Consider the following 16728-nt stretch of genomic DNA (forward strand, 5'->3'; position numbering starts at 1 on the left):
GTTTGTTCACTCATCTGTGTCAATAACATCACAAGTTGTATACCATTGCAAAGAGGGTATTCTGCCCTTTTTAAAGATACATTTCTCTTTACCATATATAAAGCAGTTTTGCTAGTACAGTAATTTTTATCTCGGTATACTGTTTATGTGGACACCCTGTATATCACTTTTTTCAGGAATTCCAATACAAGCGCGCATTTTGAATAATGTGCTATGTACACAGTTTATACTGCTTTATACTGCTTACACTGATATAAGCACGCATTCGGTAGAATCTTGCATATGGAATCCTGCAAGAATATTTCCTCTATCAAAAATCCAAATATAAGCGTGCATTTGAAAGAATGTGCCCACATGTATACACACTGTTACAACTGATAATATATTAATGTAGTAAACTTTCTAACCGATTATGTATCACGTGTCGACGGATAACGTAGTAGAAAAATACTCTAACCGATACTCTATCACCATAGAGCAGATGATGTACCAACCGAAAATGTATCAAAGTATCAACCGATAATTTCACAGTGCCCATTACATTCTCTGTAAAACCGCAAATGACTTGGCAAAGGTTTCATAATCATGATGTCATTAGACTGGCAGTTGCTATGGCGCAGTTTTTAAATACTCGTTTCGATTGAGTTGTATGATGTTTTATGGAAATCAGTCATTTCTTCCTCCAGGATTGAACCTTGTCCCATACCATGTTCGTACAATGTTCGGCTTCTGAGTGCTGTGACGTCATGAAACCGAAAGTTTGGCGCATCCAAGATTTTGTCTCCGGGATGGGGAGGGCGGCCGCGCATCAACATACTTTTATAAGCGCGTATTCTAAAAAGTCATTTATCAGCTATATTCAAAACCTTGATATAAGCACGCAATTATATCCGGTATTTCCAAAAATACTGATAGATATCGCCCATTCAGCTGATTGTGCAAATGGCCTTTTGTCATCTTTTGTCATTTAATCAGGTATAAACTCGTTCCTAAAAAAAAAATGAATAACGTTTCCGAAACATTTTGGACAAACCACTTCGCTTTCATAAGTTGCCAACTGTAACGGGCAAAATGTTACCTGCAAGGAAAAATGAATAAGTAGTTGAGTTAAGAACGGGGACTTTTGGCCTGAGTTTTTATACTCTTTCGTATTCAAAGAGTTGGATGGGACATGAGGCAACAAGAAATTCTTTGCTTTCAACTTCGACAAGATTGCCAAATTCTGTAATATGTCTGATGAGCTTTTACTCTTTTTTCAGGCAAACCTTTTTGTAGGCAATTCGTGAGCATTTAAAACTTCCGTTATTACATTAGGCTTGCTACGTCATGTTGAATGTCATTTTTTTTTCTTTTTTGGCGTAAGAACTCCTCGGATATCACCACTAACCATCACCATCAAACTATAGGCCTACTAGTGATAACTGAAAGAATCAAACTAAAAATCGTTTCAATTAGATTAGTATAGAGTTAATTAAACATCTTTATTATTCACTGTCATTATATCATTTATTGGTCATTGTTACAACAAAGAAAAGTACATGACATGATTACTCAACCTAATGACAATCACCCACGAACACTCAGTGTCATGTCAATTAAAAGGCAATCTTTAAATGCAAGCTTGAAATACTAAAATACATTACACAAACAAGACACTTAAATTTAAAATCAAGACATTTAAATTTAAAATTGGACGCATCAAAAATGATAAAAGAGCAAAACATTCTTTTTTCCACCGTAAAGGATGAAAACATTCATAACTAAACAGACCGGTTTTAAGCCAAAGGGAGGTCCAAGAATGGTTGCACGGTGTAGTTTAAACCAGTTAAGTAGTAATGACGTGTAAATGGTTCAAAGGATACTTAACCATGGAGCCATGGCACCACCACTGTTAGTGTACCTTATCCTTCAGAACCGTGGTCAACACTGCCCCATAGGGTCATTGTCGTCATCCCAATACTGTGAATTGTCCCCGTGGTCTGTATTCACTTTAACTAATTACCAAAGTCGCACTTCCTTCAAAGAAGATTCCACTCATCTTATACGCTTGTACTATTGATCAATTGACAGGTAATCCTCTTTTGGTAGGGAACGGTATGTACAAATTGCATTAAACGATTTACATGTGTGAATACTAAAACCTCTTACTGTCAATACAATACAGATATGTACAAATTGCATTAAGTTGCCAACTTATGACACAGCTTCGGAGAGATGCTGATGAATGACATCGATGCTGGTGAGGCGTTCTCGTTTCATGGCATACGAAAGTTACAATGTTTAGAGCTACAGATACGTCAGCCTGTAAGCTGAAGCCGTTTAATCAAAAGTGTGAGCCCAGCGGAAAATTAAATCTATTTCTTCCCATCAAGGGCTTGCTACCACATACACGTTCATCCCGCTGCCCGTTGCAAATTCTGTCGTTCTGCCACCCACTAGCTGGCAAGTAAGTACAGTGATGTAGTAGGAAAAGGTCATTTCCAGCACAAGATCACTGTAGTGCGTCAGTTGTTACACCGTGCAACAGAATCTTTCCACATTATGGGGAGATCATACCCATAATCGTCTATACAAGCAGCTGATACGATTACAAAACAGGCTCTAACTTGGACCAAATTCAAGAGAACGCCTGGGCGTCGCAGGGGTGCATTCCTGGGGAAGTGCAGCTTTGCCGCAGCCGCGTGTGGCAAAGGTGCACACCCCATTCCCCAAAAGAAAGAATAAAATCAGTAAAAGGAGAAGAGAAGTCCAACAGAACGAATAGAAAGGTTTCATGCAAATGGCAAAGGTTTCATGCACAATTTGCAGTACAGCGGCTCAGGACTAATTTCTTGGCCTGTAGCATTTCTCAATAATTAAAACGCTTAAAGATAATCGACAAGAGATTTTAAATCAGCTTTCATGGAATTGCATATATCTAACCTGTTTCAACGTTAAAGTTCATTGTCGCAAAAGGTAGGTTCATTCATGTCCTTGTAGAAATGACAACATATTCAAATCGGAAGATGAATTCGTGAATCCATACCTAAGGCTTCATGTTTAATTATAAATTACGTTCACCTTGGTTTTTAGATTGGAAGCAAATGACTTTCAATTCTCTCTGCATGTACATAACTAGTCTTGATTATTCTCGACTGTTTTAAACTGTTTTTAGGTCTGAAACTAAATTGTGGTAAAATTAAATCCTTTGGAAAATCATAAACGCTTGTTTGACGAGTCTGGCATCAACAATCCTCTTCTAACTATTGGCCTGTGCTGAAATTTGAATTTAAAATGGCATCTTCTGCACGCTTGCATGGTCTAGCCTTGTTAATCACATATGCAAACTTGTCACAGAGCGGATTTCAGTACCCTTAACACCAGTCTAGTTTGGTAACTCATTTGTGTCAAAAACATCACAAGCTGTATACCTGTAAAAGCGAAGTTTATCGTTACATTTACATTGATTCTTCCTGGGCTGTTGTGTGCATGAGGCTTCGTAACGTGGGTTAAAGCAGTGCCATTAAATATTTTTCTGAAGAAGTAGGGTAACAAGTGCAGAGAACTACTAAGCTCCTAAAACTGCTTAGAAATCCTAAATAATTCTTTCGAGGCCTGTACGCCTTTATAATAAGACACCACAATTTCTGCAGGTTTGGTAAACAAAATCGTAAGCTGTTTTTTGAGCTTCTAATAAGGGTCCATTCCCATGAAAAACTATGAAACAAAACTTACAGCATATTGTCGAGGCCATGTTAATGAATACAATGACGAGAAAGTACAGGTAAATGATTGACCTCAAGATTATCTTTTGACAGAATTACATGACATGAAATCCTTTGTAAAGTACCGAGGGTATCCTTTGTCTACCCTCCGAACTCGCTTGTTCATCCGGTAGTACCTCTTTCCACTCAAAAAGTACAGCTGACCTGCGGGCGTGAAAAAAGATTGTGGATACATAACTCAAAGGAGAAAACTTCTGGCTTGGGTTTTTAAACTGTAGGTCGTCAAAATGAAACTACAACACAGTGGAGACAAAAACTACATTAATCTTTAATTTTGCGGTTTTTGCCCCAATTCTAAAAACCCAAAGGTGTCTGAGGACCGTGTTGATGTCATTGTTATGTTCTAGACTGGGCATTGCCCTGGACCCTAGTGGTGACATCGTTTGTCACCCAAACACAAATCGTGCATCTCCCATGCACCCCTGTTCTGTCGGACAGACCGAAATTGTTCATAAAAGTCTATAATGGTCATTCCTCCAACACCAGCTCACTCATCCCAAACTGGTCTGCCTGGCTTCATATAAGGCCTAATTCTGTACCCCCTACATATCATAATTCTTTCAGCCCATTACCCTTACCGTCTATATTGCGGAATGCCGACAGCACCCTCTTTGGTAATCCCCTGAACACTCTCCTTAACTTCTTTGGGTAGCCTGGGTCTACGGATTGTCGCCTCTCGTCGAATCGCCACACTAGGTTCTTCTTAAAGAAGTATGTTTTGGCCGAGTTGAAGGGCAGGGCAGCATCCAGGCCGCTAGGGAGACCCAAATCAGCCACCTGACGTGGGTAACCTGCCTCGGCATACTGGCCATAGTACACCCAGTACTTAGTACCTGAGGGATGAAATGGCAGCCAGTGGTGCAGTTATAATGGGAAAAATTACCATACAAATTTGACTTTTTGATTCTACAGCAACAGAATTCTCTGTAGGATTTCCAAAATAGTGATGCCTTAGCAAGATGTGTTCTGCGCCTTGCTTAATCTGCGATAATTTGAATGGTCGTAATTTGAATGTGATGATTCCTGGCGCAGTGCTGTTAAAAGAGTATTATGTGTGACAGGTTGATAACCCCTTGTTGCCTGTCCTCGAGGGAGCGCTGTGTGTCAAAAGTGGGCCAGAAGACGTGGAAGATGTGTTGAATGAAAGCAGTGAGCGGACTGGGCGGTGCTTACTAGATGGACCTTTTGTTCGCTATCAACCTGAGTCGAGAATCAAAACGTAGCAGCAGTTGCGTAAAAAATGCTAAATGTACGGGGGCATCCAGGGGTACACATATTTCTTCAAGGGGCCACCATAAGGAACTAAGCTGCAGCTGTAAAGGCATATAAACTCAATGGAAATTATGGATAGATTTCAAATGAGAAGCACCCGAGGGGACACGGACATCCGCTGACTAACGTGCCCATGTGAGCCCCCCCCCCTTACCTGGGAATAATTATTTGTATGCTTTTCGTGTATGTCCTCAGCGGATTGGCCCATGCAATAATAAGCTTCCCTACCTTTTAAAAACACAGTTTTCCCGTCGCTCCTATGGTAGACAGCATTTATTTTAGCAGGCAGTTGATACCAGTAGTCATCGGTCATTCTGCCGTCAAGCGCCGTGGTGATCGTCCCGTCAACTATTTCCCAGAATCTTCCTCCCTGGACATCAACCAGCAATGCAGGAAACCTTTCACAAATCCTCCACTTCATCAATATTGTTCATTTAATAGACGTTAATACAGACATACGGATTAAGCCTGTGGCTAAAATGAAGAAGTAAGAATTGTCCGTTCTCGTTTGTGTCCTGTCAATTGCAGATGATTTGCAAAGCAACGCTGGTGAAAAAGTCGCTGTTTAAAACCTCTTAAATTTAGGGTCGGTATACTTGTGTAATGACGCTATTGTTGAAAACATCATGTATAATGACAACTTCTAAAATCAATTGTTGCCTTCATTTTTTTAGTGACGTTTTCTTAGTGACAAAAACACGATGCAAGCCTGCAGACAGTTGCCAAATTAAGACGGCAGCCTTTTAGCATTTACAGTACAAGTAGCTCTTCGGTAACTGAAAAAAAATAAATGTGAAATATTTCATCTGATTACATGCATGCGGTATCTCAAGATAGCACATATTGTGCGATTTGCCTGCACTTGTTCCATTCTGCTGGGTAAGACTTTCTTTTTGCATTGAACAAAACACAAAATGTGATTTCAACGGGTCTAAATTACTGGAATTTAAATTTCGTCCAATACTTGCGATTCAAAATAGTGTGCCGCCTACAGTTTGCAACGCGGTGGCCTCTGTACACAATGCGCGTTTGAATGGGTTGACACCATTATATTATATAACGGAGATCAATGGTTGACACGTACGGACGTATAGGGGTGCACTGAACCAATTCAAGCTCCATTGAAAATAGTGTAAAATCAACCAAGTTTGGAGCCCCATGGCAGGCAACTGAAGTCCCTGAGGCCTCTCAAACAAAAAACAATGTGTTGTGTGGTCCTTCAGATCTCATTTGATTTCCAATTTTTAGTAGGTTAACCGATGAATTTTTTAATCATCCGCCCAAAACAAACTCACCCCCCCCCCAAAAAAAGTGAATGTTGCCAAGTCCTCCTAGCGGCCATTTTTCAAATGACATCCCTCACCTTTTGGGGCTCTTCTGACTAATTTTCAATTCCATTGTGTCTGCTTTGCCCCCAGATGGGTGCCCCTGAATCTGCAGAGATGATCCTGGGCCATACTGACACAATCCCACCATTTCTTGGCCCAAACAAACCCCTCTTTTCGAAACAATCTCTGGGGGTACTTTTTGTGCGCCTCGGCCTGGCGGAGAATTTTCCAACTTGGAATTGGGACACTGCACCCATAGACATTGATCTCCATTATAGTGGAGATCAATGCGTGTAGTCCGGCAATGTGCGTTTGGAAAGTGTCGACACATTTCGCGCATTGCAATTGGCCAACGCGTTGCAAACTCTTGGTGGCACACTGTTGCAGAACGCCTGTATTGTTTACCGCAACAAAAATGCAAGAAGCACAGCTGGAATGGGGTTTAATCACGTTCATAATGAACACGCAGGCCACCAGTCTTCCACGTATAACCGTGATTTTGCAAAGTATCGGCAAACAATGGGCGGAGCGGTGGATGACAGCGCGTTCAATGCGCATTACGCGCAAGACACTTGTAGTGGCTGTATTTGTTTATATGTGCTCCCAAAATACGTTCACTTTTTTGCTGTGAGGTACTGCTATCTCATCTTTTCAAATGTTGCAATTGCATCGTTTTGAATCCTTGTTAGCCAGATTAAGTAAACATAGGATTTTTACATTTAAAAAATGGCTTCATAGAATTTTATAGCTGGAATTCTTCAACTGTGCGTAAATTCCCTATTTGCCAGTAGTTTTGATTTTTGGCACGAAATCTTCATGTAGTTTTCAATGCGATCTGGTGGTCTACGCGTTTCGATTACGTCTGTGGGTTTAATACATACCTTGAAAACGTACAGGACGCCACCTATTGACGTGATAGCGTCAAATACCGTGGCACAGTGAGACACATCCTGTTGTTTGGGTTTCTGGATTTGACTAGGATTTGTACCTGGGACAGATACGTCGAGAGAAAAAAACACTGTCAAGCAATCATCTTTTAATCGCAACATTCACAAGTGGTGATTTTGACTTTACGCCTGTGTACTTTGGCAAATTAGATGAAATATAGCCGAAAGGTTTCCTTTTCATATAACAAATTAAAGGCATGGAATGACAGAAAAGAAATATCTTTACTTTTCTGTTCCCTACGTTATAAAAGTAGAAGAGTATAAGTTCCATGATATTGGGTTTCATGAATTATCTCTCTCGATTTTTACAGAGTACAAAATATCCATCATTATCTCCCATTCTTTGACAGTTGCTGCATAAAAAGGAGTGTAACCATATAATGAGCACTTTATGAGAAAAAGCTCTTTCAGTTTACCATATAGTGACTGGATGCCCATGACGTCATCCTTTGGCAGCTTGAAGTTTTTTATGTAATGATAGTGAGGCCACATGAGTGCTGTGGGCTCCCTTGAGTGATCCAAACCGAGGCTGTGCCCTATCTCGTGGGCGGCTATCTGAAAAAAGTTATACCCTGCAAAAAAAAAACATTTTGAAAAGAAAATTTTCGAGAGTCGTTCCCTTTTTCAGTGATGGTGAAGTGACCAAATCACTATAACTGAAATAGTTGCACCACGTCCAAGCCTATCGCCTAGTATAACATTTCAAAGTACGAATTCCAGGAAAACGTATACAATGTATCTCATGAGCGGCGATGTGGCAAAACTTGTACCCTAAGAAGGAACAAACATAGCGTCACTGAAACAGACGATTTGGAGAAGAATTGTTATTAATTTCACGTGACGGTAACAAGAGTAAATCACCATGATGAACAAACCACAGAGACAAAGATCCTTCCTGTTATATTATGAGATAATACAGATAATCTCTTAAGCATATTATTAACCCTCTTGGTATTTTTGAACTGAGTGATTAATTCGTTAAATTTCAACTACTAATCTAAAATCCTCGAAGGCATCATCGCCGTCTTTAATGTCATGAAGGTAATGGTCCATGCCTTCAATAACTGTGTACCAATTTCATCGCGTTTTACCTGTTTTATTAATTAAAGCCCATCAGATGAAGAGATTTGCAACTATTGATTTTACATTCACCAAACTGATGCTGTGAGGTTTGATGTTATAAGACAATGGCAGTTCTGGTCAATATTAAAAACGGATTCGGAACCTTGAATTATTGACAAATCAAACATGTTTAGAATTATCTACAGAACCATGTTTGGCCTAGCTATGGCACGAAAATTGGAAAGACGTCATAATGCGATAACGTTACAAGACATATGTTTGTTTGTTTTGTCTCAGTTTTTGTTTTGTTTTACCTCTCTTCTTTTTTAAAAGCTGGTTGCATGTTTTCTTGTTGGAAGTTCTGTAGTTTTCTGAATCACGATGGAACACACCTACATATGCTAACTCCAAAACCTCTGCAATGAGAACTGAAATATTCAGCCTGCTGTCGAAAATGCAAAAAGAGCCATGAAATAACTGTATAGATTCGGTGGTTCTGTTTTGTCCCTCCAGGGCTGAAAAAACCTACTTGATCTGAACTCCACGTCTGCTTTGCAACCTATGGACTGTTAACGCCACAGGCCACAGTTACCAGCCGGGTATCAAAGCTCCCTAAATCTCATGTGTCAAAGATTATTCCATCCGAGAGGTTATTCAATGAGATTAATCGTAACTTATTACGGGCATATGCCAGGGCGTGGGAAAATTTTCTGGGGATGGACGTCGAAAATCATGTATTTTCCATCTTAGCAAAATTGTTAACGGGTTCCATTGAAGCTGCTGGTTTAAACGGCACATAGATATCCGAAATGCAGACGTACGTTGGTGGATGCATTCACTTTCAATAGCGCGAATTTTTAATCAGATTTTGATACAACAGTGGCCCATGGGTGTCGCCAGGAGTTTTCCCGGAAGGCGGTGGGGGGGGGTGGGCAAACCACTTTTTCGGGAAGGCAAAGCACTTGACAGCAATGAAGTGAAAATTTGAAGGGTAATTTTTAAAAGGTTTTTAGCTCATTGATGACTTTTGTCTGCTTTTTTATTCCATTTTCTCCCCCACCCCCTTTCCTCTTTCATTACTGGAAGAGGAGGAGCAAGCACCCCTCACCCCGGCGACGTCTATGAAGCCATCTGATCGAGTTAACAGACCTCTGTCCTCGGAGTTGAACATTCGTTAGTCCCCGCCTATGGTTTTACACTATCCAATTGAATGTTTTACAAAATGTATATTTTCCCTGATTTTCTTTCTGTTAAATTATAGCTTCATTGTTTTGGTGTTGAAAAGCGAAGGGGAAAACACCAAATGGTTTCAGAAGTCAATTTGAGTTACGTCTGACTGACATACAACACGAAGCCAAAAGTTCGTACGTCTTTTTTCAATGTATGCATTGGCATACCGTCACGTTCATCCATTCTAGACACCACCGTATTGTGCTAAGAAAACCCGGCATGCCTTTTTTATCGGGTTTCTGCTACCCGGTTTCCCGCAAGCGAAACCTTGTCCCAGTAGATTTCACATAACTCTTGACAAGCAAAATCGTGGTCTGAAACCTGGGGCCAACTTCATAAGGCTGCTTAAGCACAAAATTTGCTGAAGCGCAAACAAAACCTTGCTTAAAAAAACAAAGGTTACCAGCTCAAAATCTAAGTGATTGTCATGCTAACCAAAAGACAGGTGAATACCATTCCAAAACAATATACACCACATGGAGTTTTGGCTTTAACCTGATTTATCAAGCAAGGTTTTTTATGCTTATTTATGCAATTTTTGTGCTTAAGTAGCTCTATGAAATTGGCCCCATGGATGAAATGCAAAACTCTGCAGACATGGCTTCGGTGTTCAACAGTTCAAGGAGTTCCATTAAATCTGTTCGACTTTTAAGCATGGCCTTAAGATGGAGGATTTTCTTAGGAATGCTTGCGAGCAGTTGCAGCTCCTTCAATTCCAGACAAATCTGCCCCGGCTATTTTTTTCAACGAAGTCATGGCAGGTTTTAAAATTGCATCTTAATACATATTCATTTTTTATTGTGAAAAATATGGAAACGCCAGTCATGTAAAAATTGTGAAATCCCAATTTTCAGGACAAGGTCCTGAAAAATTGTGTTTTCTTTTGACAGTTCAAATGGTGAATCGGGGAAGGAGCTGTGAAGTCCTAATTACGAACTACATTATGTATTGGGCAGCAGATGTACAAAACATGGAAACGTCTTCATCCGTGCCGCGTTCCAACCAAATATGTCGATACATATCTAGATCAGATCCGTAGGTTGTATAGGAAACAGAACCGACTATGAAGCACTTTGCGTCGCTTGAAGATGCCAATACAACTGGTAACGGATATGCCGCCCTCCTCATAGGACGAAACCTCAACAATCAACGCCCAATGACAGCATCCGATACAAACTCTCGGTGCCATGACGACTGACTCCTGAACTCCGTCAGGGTCACTGATTAGTTGAAAGCGCCAACACAAGAAGCAACGTGTATGGCGCAGACAGAACCAATGGGTGAAAATAAGCTGGGGTTTGTTTGAGCAATCCAACCAGTTCTAACTCAAGTTGTGTGGCATAAGTTCAGTCTTGAGTCCGATGATCGTGCTTGCTTGAGCGATATATGTGCCTTTATTTCTTTGACATTTCAGGCAATCATGTTTTTAACGACGCGGCAATATAAGACCCATATCACGCCCGTGAAAATCCCCGCCAAGGCTCTTTCAAGAATGTCTCACTGGAATGTCATCCGATAATCTTGAATGATGGCGGATGTGACTGAAGCTTCCATCGTCTACATGCAGCCTGAAATCATTTTAAGCAACAGGAAGGACTTGCACTTTTAGTAGGGTTACAGACGAACTAAAGTAAGACAGCCATTGTTATTCCTTGGGCCACACGACGCCAACTCGATTTCAATTTACAAGCACATAACCTTTTTAAATCCAAGGATTACGAGAGCTAGGCAATTTTTTTCTGGTTTTCCAGCCAGGTTAAAGATAACACTGACAATAAAAATAGTACTGTAAAATGAAATAGTACAGAAATGTTTTTTCTTCTGAGTTCGGCCAGTTGTTTGTTATGAATGTAAAAAAAATTGATTTTCATACATAAATGGCTGAAATAAGTTTCCCGATAAAAAGAAAGAATTTTTTTATATTACTCAAGTGCGTGCACCTGTTTTACCGCACCTGTTGCTGCATGTTTTTATGGGGGAAAATATTATTCATTATCAAATATCCGACATAGCATGATGGCAAGCATATACGATTGAAGTTGATTCTCCTGCAAACTATAACCAAGGGAGTTGTTTATCCCAATCATTGCAAGGGACTTTAAGCCTAAGCTTTCACACAGAAAGAGTTGCTTATCCACTCAAAAAAAACAAACGCCCAGATGGAGAACGATTTCATAGTTTTCATAAACAGGACACCTTGTAAGATTACTTTGCAATGTTATTGGTAACTTTCTCCAGCGATATCTCTATTCCATCAGCGTAAATCCTGGGGAACGGGGCATATATCCCCAATTTTGTTCCGGGGGGATGAGCTATTCTCCACGTCCCCCGGCCCCCCAACTTTTTCGCAATGAGGAAAAAAGGCAGATTTTGACCCGTTTTGCGGACTATACTGCATTATATAACCATAATGCATTAAATTGCACTGAAGAAGGGAGAAAAATAAACAAAACTATAAATACGTCGTTTTAAGGTACTGCAGGGCTTCAAGTGTACATATTCAAATTTCCATGTCAGGACAATGTTTCGATTTACGTCATCTCCTCTTCCCCGTCCCCTAAAGAACCAATACGCAACTGCTTTGTTTTCAAGCATGATCTAACTACTGCTAAAAAGAAACCAAACAAAACGTAAGGCAAAACATGAGCATCCCTCTATTTTCTTATTTGGAAGTGTTCAGGCGGTTCCAGAATTTGTACCATTGGGGGAAAATTCCAAGATGTGACAATAGGCGAAACCTCCTGTATACAGCTGCCCCACGGCTTTCTGTAACTTAAGATACAGCAAGCTGAACTCTATCAAGCGACAGCGTCGTCCTTTATTACAAAGACGGAAGAGTGCATGACTGCAAAAAAAGTGCAAAAGAAACATGTGGAATGGGTTGTTTATCAGTCGTTCATAAGAAGTGACTGAATAGGGGTATCGTAGAGGGCAGCGCTAACGGCCTAAACAGAACTAACCCTGGATGTGGCCTTGACGAAATCCCGAAAGATACAAGGCTTTTAGGGTCAGGCGGAAATGCTCTGGAAAATGGGATTCCCACATCCAGCAAGCTCAAGCCCAATCATTGCGCCAACTTGTTAAACGATGTATTTTGGAGACAAGTGTGCTACCCATTAATGAATTCTTCACCCACACTCTTCCTTTCATTACTTCCAATGTATTTATTTACTTCTGAGCTTGGTGAATGTTTAAGGCTATGAAAGTTTTTCTTTGTCTTGTCTGATGGAAATTACAAATCGGTCGATCAAAAGTATATCCTTTAACTTGAAACTGACTTTGTAATACTTCTTTATTTCACAAACTATTTTATTTGAGCTCACTAGCCCAAACTGTAATAACGAAATTCCTAGGCGAATTCAGGGTAGTGGATTCCGACATCTGATTCGCCGGGCGTGGCACGTATGTTGACAAATCCACTGCTTACCCCTAACCGGCCTTGGGAATTCTGCTCCAAAGTTTACCAAAGTTTTGTTGACATTTGACTACCAAATGGTGTAATTTGTCTGCTGCCATTTACTCCAAATCAGAACATGATATGACTTGATGCTCTTCCTTCTCCGAACCAACACCTTCTGCAGGGGTATAGAGGTTTTTCACAAACACGACCGGCAAAGGCATTTCAGGAAGCATACCATGTAACACAGGCTCATGCATTTTCGAATCTGTGTATTTCTACTGGCAAATTCATGTACGCCATAATGTTGAAAGACGTCAAAGGCGCGCATTTCCGCGCGCACCTGTGTAAATTGAACGCTGATCGTCAAAAATCCCGTGACTGAAAATCCTCTTTAATGGGCACTTACCCATCTGTTGCGCCAAGAGATGACAGTTGATTACCCGTTGATGCCCAAAAAGGACATGGCAGCATTGAGCTGCATGGCAAACTTTAAAGAGGGCCGATACAATGTTAGGAGTGTTGGAAATGATCTGCTAGCAGGGATGATGAAGACATATAGCGCCTTGGGCACCAGTAACGATGCACTTCTTAATACGCATACAGATATCTCAGAAATGATTGTGCGGCCAGTAGCAATGTTGAGTAATCGGTTTCAAAATCTACCAGTGGTAAATGCATGGACCTATGGATAGCTTGAGGATATCAGTGTGGGTGTAGCAACTTTAGTTCAGCTCGGCATGAGCCTGTCAGCAAGGTAATAATCATTAAGTGCCAAAAATACCTCATATTTTGCACGTACCCTGTTCGTTTTCCTCCAAGCCGAAAATCTCAGCGTCGTCAAAGTGCACATCACCGTCCACGTCGCCCCACCCACTATTAGGGGAGAAAGCGTGAGCCAACTCCCCGTCCGGCCCATCAAATATCGGGTGGTCCTTGTCGATGGAATGGCTGCCCCGGAGAAACGCCATACGTATGTCGGCGTCGGACGATGCGTCCAGCTCTCGAAACTCCAGTGGGGTAACGTCGCTCCACACCCCGAAAGCTCTCTTGATGGCATTGCGCACCTCTAGAGGTTTCAATTTGCCTCTTGAGGGAAAGTTGTGGATCCTGCAGTGCAAAGGAATGAAAATCTGAACAAAACCAAAACGGTATACAAATTGGAATTGAAATGAAAACAAACACCTACGCTATCGTATCTTGTTAAATTGACTCGATTTAATAAATCATCATGAATCTCTGCACACTTTCAACAGAGATTAATTCGAAACTGTCTCCTGTCTCTAGCATTAAGTCTTCCTCTTGTATGCTGAATTGCAATTAAAATTGTTACGTTAGAGTTAAAAAGGGATGATAGTTCACAGAGCATTTGTCCCCAAACTTTACAAAATATGTATTTAAAAAATCAGATTGAAAAGAACGGAGTTTAATCTCACTGTACTGACGTTGGGGCCAGGTTATCCAGTACGTACAGTACAGCTGCGTTCCATAAAACACACAAAACTTTTAGACGTTTTAGTGTCTCTCTTGGACTATTTAATTTTTGGAATGTTTCAAAGTAGCTAGTACATGGTATGGTGCACAGCTACAGTATCAACATAAATCAAGAAGCTCCTGCGCTTTTATATACCACCGCGACAAAAAATGGTATATTTTGCATGACTGAGCAGCGTAGGCTCTCTGAAACACTAGCAGCACATAATCCGTTACTACTGCCGTTTCAACTGCTGACATTAATCCGTCACTTTTGAAAAGCCCGAGTGCATTCAAGGCCAGGTCGGGAGAGGGGGTAAAATTTACTATTTCAGGCGGAAGGCAAATATTTGGGAATTTTATGTGACCTTTTAGGGCCTTCTTGAGGGTTGAGGTTGCATTTTAGTGTTTTAAAATGCTTTCAGAAAAAAGGGAAAGGAAGTAGTCATTTAAAAAAAATTCTTCTTTTTTTTCTCTTTTCTCCAGACTCATCCTTGACAACAACGTGACGTGTCTCCTACAATACCCATTTAAAACTAATCACCTTAAGGATATAACAATTTGGGAATTATCATTAAAGAATGTATAATTGAATGACCCCAAATACGCTTTTATTCCCATAAGCGGGATTACTAGCCCAGGTAGGGATGACTTAGAAAGGAGCCTTTAATCCAATAAAAGGCTCATCTTTGCATTAACATTTACTTTTAAAAAATGGAAGGGGTTATGTTATTCTAGAAGCAGACTTACTGCTCCGTGAGAACTTGTGTTTCTTTAATTCTAATTCCTAGTGGTCCAATAAACTGCTTCCAAGTGCCTACATATAGAAATAGAATTTCACGGACAATTTAAATGTGACGTTAAGATTCACTTCTTTGTCACTGCCTTAACCAACTGACCACCAACCTCCCTTAAAAAACTGGAAGACTGGCTCCCAAAGCAAACACTCATTTCAGTAACATCATTTTTATCGTGAAATTTTTCAAGAAGTTCTTCATTTCCAATATCAAAACGACTTCTCTCTTCTCTTAAAAGGTTCATGGGCATAGCGGCACAATAAAACTAGAAATACAGCATATAAAGAATGCCGAAACACAAAAACCGATCTGGACACTTACCTAGACTAGTTTTTATGTGGGCTGTTACGCTAAAGTTAAAGTGATCTATAGATTTAAATACCCTATGAAACTTTGAAACGGAGAGGTAGGCCTACTACACAGAAAAAGATAAGGGATTTTTGAAGTATTATATACAAAAATATATAAACAGGGTAAACTAAGCTCGAATACATGGGAGGATCCAAAAGACAATTTGGGAAGAGTCTTTACGGTGACTCGACAAGGAGTGACACTGGGAGACTTACGAGTAGGTGAGTTTCCGTTTATCCCACTTGTACAATCCTCCACCATTGTTGTACCGCCTCGTCCGCCTCCTTTTCCCTTCTTCTTGCTTTGCCTCTGTTGCATTGCTCCTTCCATCGAGTTCTTTCTCCAGCACCGCTACATCTGGGTACCCACATCGCGGCTTCCACATGGTCTCTTTGGTGACTGGATCCATCAAACCTGTCACCGGGAGTTGGTAGAACTGCTGGAAGGACTCGATAGCCAACTGTGCATCTTGCTCAAGGTGTTCGTCGTATGGTGGCGCCCTCTTAGGATTGGTTACGTGACCTGTAACGTAGCCGTTGACCTCCAGGTACTCAAATTCCTGTGGAATCAAGCAATCGGTACAAACCGTTAAGAACTGGGGCATCTGGATATTTTTTGGCACACTTTAGCGAAATGTATATATTGAATTTTTTGTAACAATTTGTTGAACTATAAGTTTCCTGTCTTTCTATGCTGGAGGTGAGGCTTTATACACAGACCCTTTTCAAAATTCAAGGGAATTCACCTACCTGAAGTTAGTTGGTTTTGACTGACTATATTTGCGTTTAATTTACATCAACTTGCAAAAATGATGTGATTTACCTTACGATAGCAACACAACAAATTAACCTCCGAAAACCCACAAGGTAAGTCCTGAAACAATTTCAACACCCAAGGGACGATGTGAGGGTTTTTTCTCCAGAATGTAACCCAAAATGCTAGTGATCTTAAATCAATAAATGACATCTGACAGATTTGGCTTCTCAAGCCTTTGACTGTGCTTTGCACATTATCTCTTCGGAAAATATTTGGGCTTCGTCTCTTGCTTGGCTCAGAAGAACGAACAGAAGAACTTTTCAACATTCGAGTCAAGATTTTAAGACTTTC

The 16728-nt window shown here is 40.5% G+C and overlaps 1 protein-coding gene across 5 annotated transcripts in view; it reads right to left on the minus strand.

The window, feature by feature from the left end:
• Positions 1-1451: 1451 nt before the first annotated feature.
• Positions 1452-16728, minus strand: part of LOC110981838 (macrophage metalloelastase-like) — a 46628-nt gene continuing 31351 nt past the window's right edge. For all 5 annotated transcript variants that reach the window (XM_022239804.2, XM_087138603.1, XM_087138604.1 and 2 more), the window contains 7 exons: positions 15837-16180; positions 13803-14110; positions 7728-7883; positions 7246-7352; positions 5265-5406; positions 4343-4597; positions 1452-3908 (listed from right to left, as the gene is read on the minus strand). In XM_022239804.2, the coding sequence (XP_022095496.2) occupies positions 3784-3908; positions 4343-4597; positions 5265-5406; positions 7246-7352; positions 7728-7883; positions 13803-14110; positions 15837-16180 (1437 nt within the window). In that variant the 3' untranslated portion in view covers positions 1452-3783. The remainder of the gene's footprint in view (positions 3909-4342; positions 4598-5264; positions 5407-7245; positions 7353-7727; positions 7884-13802; positions 14111-15836; positions 16181-16728) is intronic.

This window comes from Acanthaster planci, linkage group LG07, assembly GCF_054643075.1.
Source record: "Acanthaster planci isolate LZ-2023a linkage group LG07, COTS_SCS, whole genome shotgun sequence".
NCBI lineage: Eukaryota > Metazoa > Echinodermata > Asteroidea > Valvatida > Acanthasteridae > Acanthaster > Acanthaster planci.